At 40.4% G+C, this 10,047-nt stretch overlaps 3 protein-coding genes across 3 annotated transcripts in view; all 3 read left to right on the forward strand.

Annotated features, from left to right (window-relative positions):
* Positions 1-509: 509 nt before the first annotated feature.
* On the forward strand, positions 510-4,135 carry SARC_07057 (hypothetical protein). The gene is made up of 4 exons (XM_014299013.1): positions 510-704; positions 1,665-1,754; positions 2,455-2,574; positions 3,924-4,135. The coding sequence occupies exons 1-4, from the start codon at positions 681-683 to the stop codon at positions 3,981-3,983; spliced, it is 294 nt and encodes a 97-aa protein (XP_014154488.1). The 5' UTR covers positions 510-680; the 3' UTR covers positions 3,984-4,135.
* A 1,530-nt stretch (positions 4,136-5,665) lies between these two features.
* On the forward strand, positions 5,666-6,659 carry SARC_07058 (hypothetical protein; the record flags this gene model as incomplete). The annotated part of the gene is made up of 2 exons (XM_014299014.1): positions 5,666-5,716; positions 6,327-6,659. 2 exons carry the CDS (start codon positions 5,666-5,668, stop codon positions 6,657-6,659), a joined length of 384 nt encoding a protein of 127 aa, XP_014154489.1.
* Positions 6,660-9,621: 2,962 nt separating this feature from the next.
* Positions 9,622-10,047, forward strand: part of SARC_07059 (hypothetical protein) — a gene marked incomplete at its 3' end in the record, with an annotated part of 2,163 nt that continues 1,737 nt past the window's right edge. Inside the window, exon 1 of the mRNA XM_014299015.1 lies at positions 9,622-9,861. Coding sequence (XP_014154490.1) covers positions 9,756-9,861 — 106 coding nt within the window. The remainder of the gene's footprint in view (positions 9,862-10,047) is intronic.

A 10,047-nucleotide genomic window follows, 5' to 3' on the forward strand; every position in this document is an offset into this window, starting at 1 on the left:
GACGTATAAAAATGAATACTTTTTACGTTTGCGACTGGTCTGGTCCTTTTTATGTTTGATTAGGGTCCAATATTTATGAAGTTCCGAGGTATAGTTTTGTCATAGAGTATGTAGGTTTAGATTCCTGCTTCCTCACTATATACGACCACATATACGTGTACGTTACAACGTTTTCTTTTTATGTTCAAGCCCTTATGCGCGCAGCCAGGCCGAGAGACCTATTATGACACAGGCCCAAAGTCCGACAAAAAAGTAAAATATTTTTTTAGGAAGCTATGTTACGCGATTGTTTACGTTCCAGTTTTTAACCTTTTTTTAAAACAAACCGCTGAAAAAAAGTTTTATACTATAATTAAATATAGTTTCAATTTTTTTTGTTAAACCTTGAATTGGTTCGTTTGTACCGAACTTTCCACTGGTTATCAGTTTTTTTGGATTTTTTGAAACCAAGTTCATAGGCTCACAGCCATCAAAATTGAAACACCACAAGTTTCATCAGTTTGCACGCGCGCAATTTCTAAATACACCGGTTTGTATCGCATATCCATCGGCATCGCATCAAACTATATATTTTAATATATGCACCTGCACTGCTAGTCACTGAGATAGTCACGTATACATATATTTTTATACCTATTTCAAATACATCACAGCTACCTAGATCAGCTACCTAAATCAACATGTCTGAGCCAAGCGAGGAGAAGGTATGTATGTTTTAAAACCTGTTGTGTATGTGTGTGCTTTATGCTTATGTGTCTGTGGACACAATATATGCTATTGTGTGTGTTTTATGGTTCTATTTCTGTTGATACAAAGTTTGTCTTGTTTCTTGCTTGGATAGCTTGTACGCCTTACATTTCAGCTATATATCCTTAGTCTATTATAGGTAGCTACTATCAATTTTTATTATGTCTATATCATGACGAAGACAGGGTATGCGTACACATACTAGTGCAGGCAGGAATTCGATATTGATCAGTAACATATTCTATCATAGTGACGCGAGTATATGTGCTTTTATGTTGACAGGATTGGCTCTTAACGTCTATATTGTGGTTGCACTGTGTGTGTGTTATGCATCAGGTTCAGCTCTTCGCTTTACTTTCTAATGAGTGGAAACATTCTTTTCTGTGAGTGTCGGACTGAGAACATTCTATTGTGTGAGTGTCTGAGTGTATTCGATCTTGAGGTGTGGTGTTGGAGGGGACTGTCCAATTGTTCATGTGCTCTTATCGTAAAAGTACACGGTCTCTATGTCGTTTACAGATCTACTGGTCAAAATCAAGTTGATTGTAGTTGTGTTGAATCCAGCCTCTTTCATCCACATATCGTTTCATTTTGATTATATTTGTATACCTGGTCGTTTCTTGGGTCGTGGTGAACCAAAGGTCGATGATATCTGGCAATTATTGTCAATAGTATTGCGCTTGGATGCTTAAGATTACCTCACATACTACACATCAATCGCGTTTCTGTAAGCACTTTGTACAGTGGCGGTAGTCCAGCCACTTGTTTCCTATATATAGTATGTCCCTGAAGCTTTTCTATATGCTTTATACTAACATCTTCTCTAAATTTTTCACGACTATGTACAGTACACCTAAGCACGTCTCGGTGTACAAAATATATAACATTTCTGAAATTCTCTTGTTGTATGTATACAGCCCGACATTAAGGGCGAGGGAGGTGGTGAGCAGTTGCACCTGAAGGTTGTTACGCAAGACGGAACCGAAGTCGATTTCAAAGTTAAGAAGGTTAGTACTTGTTTTTTATACATGTCTTAGTATTATTAAGATATATCGGTTGATATATGCCGAATGCCTACCTTGCTCTATTGATACTATAAGGGGATATCAGTGCGTGTATAACATGTGTGCTGGAGTGTCTTGTTTTATTTGGTCTACGGGCTTAAATGGTCTCTGAAACGGTTGTCACCATCTAATTGTATAAAAAGATGTACAAGTCATTCGGGCCAGACCCCGTTCTATCCATCTCGTTGTGAACGTTTCTTTTGTCTACAGTTGGCATTGTATCTCTTTTTCGATATGTTTAATAGTGCATATTAAGTCATATTGTGTGCCGGTCTAGTGTATAGTTAGTATGTTCTTCAGTATGTTCTTGTGGCCGGCATGTTGTGCAGTATGTCATGGGCAAGCACCTGTGTCGATGCACATGCGCATTGATTGCTAATGAGTAGCAAATCTGCAGGAATTTTTAAGAGAGGTATTACATATACGCGCATATATATATACATGTATGCATGTATGAATGTATGTATGTATGTATATGTACATATGCGCTTCCGGAGATAACCCAAGGGAGAAGTAACTGTAGTGTATGTATATATATTTATATATATATATATACAAATTTATATATATGTATATATATACTTTCTATACTATATTTTCCATATACGTGGCAGCTCACTGTATCCATTTTGATTCGCTGCAGACGACACCCCTTTTCAAGCTAATGAACGCATACTGTCAAAGACAAGCTATCGATCGCAAGAGTGTTCGATTCGTCACACCGGAAGGAACCGTCGTACAAGACGATATGACTGCCACTGATGTAAGTTTCTGCGAGTGCGCGATAGTGTCTATATAACCACCTGCATATATATGTGTATATAATATATACATATATAATGTGTGTGTGTGTTTGTTTGTATACATCTATGTTTGTGTATGTGTGTGTATCTCCCATGCCGATTTCCATGGAACGATCACAATATGCAAGTATGCGTACAGAAAATGATCTGTCTCACTGAATAGAGTACTCTTATATATATATATATATATTATAACGTTTATGATGTGCTGGAATATCTATCTATTGTTGTGCGTATACATTTAATCGATACAAATATATGTTAGATCATATATCTGAAACATGGACTCACATATCTGTATAAATATGTATGTATATCCATATATATTACCCGTAGTGGTATCTGCGATTAGTACTGGTCAGTTTAAGCGTTGTATTTGAAGAGTCGATATGGGCTTAAGTGTTGAACTCATCCATGTTGTCGTCTTTGATTATCATTTGAAACCTATTGGGTGTCAGGCTCAGAAATAACATACGTATTCTCGTTGCGTGTTGAATGGTATATCTTTAAGCGTGTTGTATATATGATGTCAAGCATATCTTGATTGGCATGATGCCGAAGATATAAATGTGTGTTCCTACTGTACTTGCGTAGGAGATTTTTCTACTTGCACGTTTGGTTTTTCTACTTTGCACGTTTTAGCGTCGTGGATTGAGCACTTTCCGCATACGTTTGTGACCTGACCCGACTCTACTCATTGAAATATGAAATGCTTTCTTATCTTGACACGGTTCATCTTCATAGGCGATTCTTTCCGCATACATTGAGTCTGGCATACCCATTGCAAGTGTGTAATCACATCTTCCGCTCTTAATTCGTAGTCCATTGCAATATATAAGAGTTGCTTGTCTAGTTATATGCATCATGCTAAGGTTATATAGGGACCCTACTCAACGTCATGAGGGACCATTTCTGTACACTCCCTGTGTCTAACATATGCATTGCAAGTATGAATTCACAGCTTGCGCCTTTTAATCCGTGGCCGATTGTAGTTGTGAGTACTTGCCTGGTTATGAAATAGTACAACGCTGCCACATAGCTGAACCCTTTTTTCGATAGTTATGTAAATAGGTGAAACCAATATGTAGTTCGATTAGCACAAGGTTGGTTAATGGGTGCTTGCTATCTACACCTACATAGCCGCCAATTCTTGACTAGAGATATTATATTTTGAATGTATGAGACTTCACACCCCACTTCACTGATACCAATACTACGCGTGTACTCTCAGTACAAAGGTAACATATTTTGAATGTATAAGACTTCACACCTCACTTCACTGATACCAATACTATGTTTGTATCCTCAGTTGGAGCTAGAGGATGGGGACTCCATCGACGTCATGCAAGAACAGACCGGAGGAATGTAAAACATACGAGAATGTAGGAACGCTTATTGATAAGAACTGTTTGGTTAGATACAAACCAAACACGCGCGGAAAGCTCGACTCATATAACCTTGGCACACCACTGCCATTCGTATCTCTATAAATGTAACATTTCGTCGGCTTAAACTGATGGCATATTTAATTATTGACGGCGCCGTTTTCTGGCGTTTGAGTGTTTTATACTTTTGAACCTGGGATGTCGAAAGTTGAATCATACGGCTGAAAGCAACCTCACAGGACTTTGGTGTGCTACTGTCATACGTAACTCTATACACGTACAGCTTGTTGGCTTTAATAAGTGGCGAGAGTTCAGTTTGTCTGCATATACTTTCCTGGTACAGTACGCGTACAGCTCGTTGGTTTTAATAAGTGGTGAGAGTTCATTTTGTCTGCATATACTTTCCTGGTGCAATACATGTACAGCTCGTTGGCTTTAATTGAGTCGTGGCAATCTACTGTGTTTGCATATACTTTCCTCGTGCAATATATGTACAGCTCGTTGGCTTTAATTAAGCGGTGGCAATTTACTGTGTTTGCATATACTTTCCTCGTGCAATACATGTACAGCTCGCTGGCTTTAATTAAGTGGTGGCAATCTACTGTGTTTGTATATACTTTCCTCGTGCAATATATGTACAGCTCGTTGGCTTTAATTAAGCGGTGGCAATTTACTATGTTTGCATATACTTTCCTGGTGCAATACATGTACAGCTCGTTGGCTTTAATTAAGTGGTGGCAATTTACTGTGTTTGCATATACTTTCCTGGTGCAATACATGTACAGCTCGTTGGCTTTAATTAAGTGGTGGCAATTTACTGTGTTTGCATATACTTTCCTGGTGCAATACATGTACAGCTCTTAATTAAGTGGTGGCAATTTACTGTGTTTGCATATACTTTCTTGATGCAATATATGTACAGCTCGTTGGCTTTAATTATATGGTGGCGATTTACTGTGTTTGCATATACTTTCCTTGTGCAATATATGCACAGCTCGTTGGCTTTAATTAAGTCGTGACAATCTACTGTGTTTGCATATACTTTCCTGGTGCAATACATGTACAGTTGTACGTTGGCTCTAATTAAGTGGTGAGGATTCACTTTGTCTGCAAATACTTTTCTGGTGCATCTTGCGAATAGCTTAGGTTCATGCGTCGATCTGCGAAATTGGCCGGCGGATTTTACTGCCAAAAGCTCAACTCGTATAATAAGTTTGGCAGACTCATGCGATACATATCACTTACATGCACATTTTGTTCGCTCAAAATGACAAGTATAGCATATATTCGCTCAATATTCAGGTTTTTATTCACCTGTCATAGATACTCGGCATCTTATAAACAATGTTCATTTTAGGATACTTGGCGTCTGTTATATATTCGTCAAGTATACTTCACGCTGCATCCTTTAATTTGGGAAGTCAAATCCTGCCGCTTCTGGTACAATGCACAACTGAGTGAGAATACCCGAATACCATCCCACAGTTTGGTTTACGTTGGCATGGGTACAAGACTAGTATTTAAATTGGCCGTATAGAGATATGGAAGAGGAATTCCTGAGCGTATCAGTATCCAGGAGGAGAAGCAAACAGAGTGTATGAGCACTAGCTTAACACGTGTTGCTCGAGGCAGCCACAAATAAGAATAACAAAACAATGACGATACTATGTCAAATGTCTCTGAGCTTGTGGTGATGTGCAAAGAGAAGAAGGGCTACGTAAATTTTAAAGCCTATATCCATGAGCAATGTAGAAGTAAGATATGTACAAGGTTATTCTTATGTATAGCTACGCCGGGACAAGGGCCTGGATATAGACTCCTGCTTTCCGCTATACCTCGAATCGAATTTGTTTTTTGTGTATTTGCAAATTGTATAGTGCACTAGCTAGCGTGTACTGGGCAGCCTCGACGTCTAAACACCCGCATATAGCATTGTTTAGAAGCAAGCAAATGTACATACACTTATACGTATACCTACCTGTAGGCATAAGTATGTGTATCATTGTATATCTGTGCACATTTTATCACCACCTTATCTGTTTACTTTTAATTTGGGTGCTATTTACTTAAAATGTGCAATTTAGCTTCATGCGACGTAGGTGTACATGGGCGCCAAAACCTCACTGACCAAATTTGGGTGAGATCATTCGTTCAAGAAAACCCGAAAAACAAAAACAAATGGAAAAAATTGCACGTGCATATCAACTGGACTAAATTATTTTACTAATTACCCTTCCGTTAAACTCACAGTAAGCACTCGTCTCGATTGCTCGCATTTACATACACTGTTCAAACGTATACTAGTACTCACAACACACACATATCAGCACATCGAAGCCATCATGAAACTATCTCTAAGTACACCCCCCAATGAAGGCGAGACCGTCCTCGTGGTCAAGATCGAAGGAGAAGACCACACCCTTGGCAATTCATTGCGATGGATCATCATGAAGAACCCGGACACTGAGTTTTGCGGCTATGTAGTACCACATCCTTCTGACCATAACATACAGATGCACATACAGACCAAGAGTGGGGTGTCTGCTGTGAGTGTGTTGAGAAAGGGTCTGAGCGATTTGCAAGAGTTGGCACAGCACACACGAGAGACGTTCGAGGAGGCCATGACGGAATACACGGCAACAGACGGCATGCAGGAATAAAAACGTATCAAATAGTCTACATTTATGTACTTCTCTGTGATGATGGCGATACAAGGATAGTACGTAGATCGACTACGTTTATGCGCCTCTCTATCGCCCAAAATACACGGATGCACGTACAGACTGGGCGTATTGAGAAAGGGTCTGAGTGATCTGCTTCAGCGGGTACAGCCCACAAGAGACAGTCCGAGGAGGTCATGACGGGTTACGCGATTTCTGGTGGTATACAGAATGGGAATGGTACCTATATGTGCTTCTCTGCTGCTGCTGGGAGGATGCAAGGATAGTATATCAGCAAACTGTTTGTATACGGCTTTACTACAGATTGCGTCCGGGAATAGAACGTATGCAAACCACGTTTCCATGTTCTTCTCTTATGCTGTTTGAATTCAGCAAGAGCATGCATAGATCAATTTGTGTGTGTGTGTGCTTCTCTGTTTCAGTGGTCATGCAAGGGTACTACGGCAATCGATGCGGTACGTATACTCGAAAGGAGACTTGCGAGAGCAGCACAGGTTATATGCTGTTTGTGTGCTGAGAAAGGTATGATTGATTGACAAATAAGGGACACATACTGGATGTACACTGAACATGTACTGGCCTGTAGGCGGACGACACTCGACGAAGCACTGAATTGGCAGACTTCGCTCTGACAAATAATATGCAAAGATCCGTGTACACGCGTCGTGTGGTCCTTACGCTTTAGCGGACGACAAGCCAATCTATCGCATACACACGGCACATGCACTATACTCAACAACAGATAGACGGTAACAATACGCTCGACTAAACCGTTAACGCATTGACAAGGGTACTTTATACATTCCAGGGCGGTGTTGCGGGAAATTTCGTTATTTCCATGTCATGCGTTTATCCGGGATACGACTTCGGTCATAGTTTGTCTAGGGCATCACTTGGGTGTGGGATGGGCCAGATGAATAACACATCTCAAGTGTGCTCTAGCGGTAGGAGCTAGGCTGTAGCAGTGGTTGCGAGGCGGAGTAATTTTTTGAAGGAGACGGGTAGAGAAGGTGGGTGTAGTTGATGGGTGCATACACTGTAGATTGGGACTCTCGGAGCTATGTACAATGTATATACCTAATTGTAAACACTTGGTTGTACACACGCTAAAGGTCATACATCATCAGCAGTGGCCAAGGCCGTACATGTGCTTGATGCCGTTAGGTGTGCCACTGCCGAACCTCATTGATTCAGGGTCATATCAGTGCATGTAGTGAAACTCTTCAATTGTTCGTTGGATGTGGTATGTGCATTGGATATTCGTGAATAAATCTTTTAGGATTATATTGTCTGGTCGCTCTGAATGCACCAGTGAAAATTGCTTAGTACTTTGGGTATTATTTTTATTCTACATGTTTCATGATATGATGATATATATATATATGTGTGTGTGTATGTATAATGTATCTATATATATATATAATTTCACAGTCATCTGAGTTAGTCCAATGATGAATTTGTAAACATCAAGTGGTTATTATGTACTTTGGCTCGTTCGAAGCACGATGCGTGAGTATCTATGAATAGTTCCATGGAAACGAATGTGGTGTGATCTAGCAATCTGCTGTGGAAATACTCAATATATTGAACCGCTTCCAAATTTTCAGTGTAGAAGTAGAAATAATACTGGGTTAGAGGTTGGCATTTGAGTGTCTCTAGTCGATTGTTGGCCGATTCATAAGCTACATGCCATAACTATGGGATGAGCTTTTAAAATACTGAATCCATAATATAGTGTAGTAATACCACAAATATTTATCAGGTACGACCGAAAGGTAAACCCATTAGGAATAGTAGAATACATTAAACAGGGTCTGTGTATTGTGCTATACAGGCATAGTGGTCAAAATGCTTCATCCATAGCGACGCGATAGTAGTATGGGTAGGTACTGTTGGAGATGATCGTGAATACTTCGCCCACACTGAACACGTTGCCGGTCTTAGACTTCCAATACGTTCAGTGGTCTGGCGAAACTCGAGAATCACCGGATACTCACCCGGTTGGGGCCCTCCCCCATGTCTCAGTGGTGACTGATTGAATTCGTGGAAGCTTTCACCCGCCGATGGGTATTGCAGTGTACGTACTTACTATTTACAATATTTCTGAGCAAAGAACATACATTCGCGAGTCTTGCTCCTCTAGTGGTATACGTAATATCGTAAAGCGTTGTATTGATAGCAAACATCTACACGCCCCTCTGCTGGATCAGGGCCTCGCTAACTTTACGAGTCGTAGAGGAGAACTTGATTTACGCCTCGAGACCCTGATCCAGAGGGCCGTGATATTTACATAGTATGGTGCATAGTACATACATACAATCTATAGCGTAAACTGTTCTTAGGTCTCTTGGCGTAAACGTTTATTTGGATTTTTCTTCTTCTTCAAACCTTGTTTTTACGCGAGAATCGAACTGGGAGTGTGTATGTGTGTCCGTGTGACGGTGTGACTTGTGACTTGTAAGTTGTGACCCTGTGGCTAACCTCATAACGTTACCTGATAACGTACGTACCGTTACGAGGTTGGCCCTGTAGCTGTGAACAGTTGTGACCCTGCTATGACCCTCTATGTAGAAGTAGAAAAGTATAAATAGAACCAAACGTGCGAAGGACACCCTGTTTCTGCTTCAGCGTGTGTGAGACTGTGCGAGTGACTGTGAGGCTGTGAGCGGTGAGCGGTGAGCCTTGAGCCTTGAGCCTTGAGGACGAGTTACGTATATATAAATAATAGTAAAAATTATTAACGTATTTATGTATATACAATTGTCATCAAATTCTAGAGCACGATCTGATTGGACTTGCTACATTACGCGTTTTAGTGGTCGATGCGAATTGCGAAGGCTGATTCATATTTTATTTATGTATGATCTGTTGGTGCACTTTGGCCTGCTGCGTACGCACATAAGACTCGTAGATATAACTGTATGGTGGTATACTGAGAAGGTGGGAAACAACGCCTATGCTTTCTTCACATATTCTCTACGTGTATTATGTGCCACGTATCCACAGGATCGAGTAAAAGTTTGAAAGTGCGATACATTTCAGTAAGTTTTAACGACGCCCCAACTACGGGCAAACATGTCGGCCCCCAATCGAAGCGCATTCGCAGACTCAGTCTTGGACGACAGGGATAAGCAGGTGATACCGTATATGATTGAAAGCAGCTTACAGCTATATAACCCAGGTATGTGTGCTTGCTACTACTGCCACACGAGCAATAGTACGAATTTGCGATGATTAAAAGTATGTGAATACACATGATATGGATGGCATCCACCAGCGCCTACAAGAAATCGAAGCACTACAGTAATACGCTTTTTTTAATCCAGATATCTTATAATATATACCGGTTGCACTAACACTTTGGAAT

Source organism: Sphaeroforma arctica, assembly GCF_001186125.1.
Source record: "Sphaeroforma arctica JP610 unplaced genomic scaffold supercont1.536, whole genome shotgun sequence".
Taxonomy (NCBI): domain Eukaryota; class Ichthyosporea; order Ichthyophonida; genus Sphaeroforma; species Sphaeroforma arctica.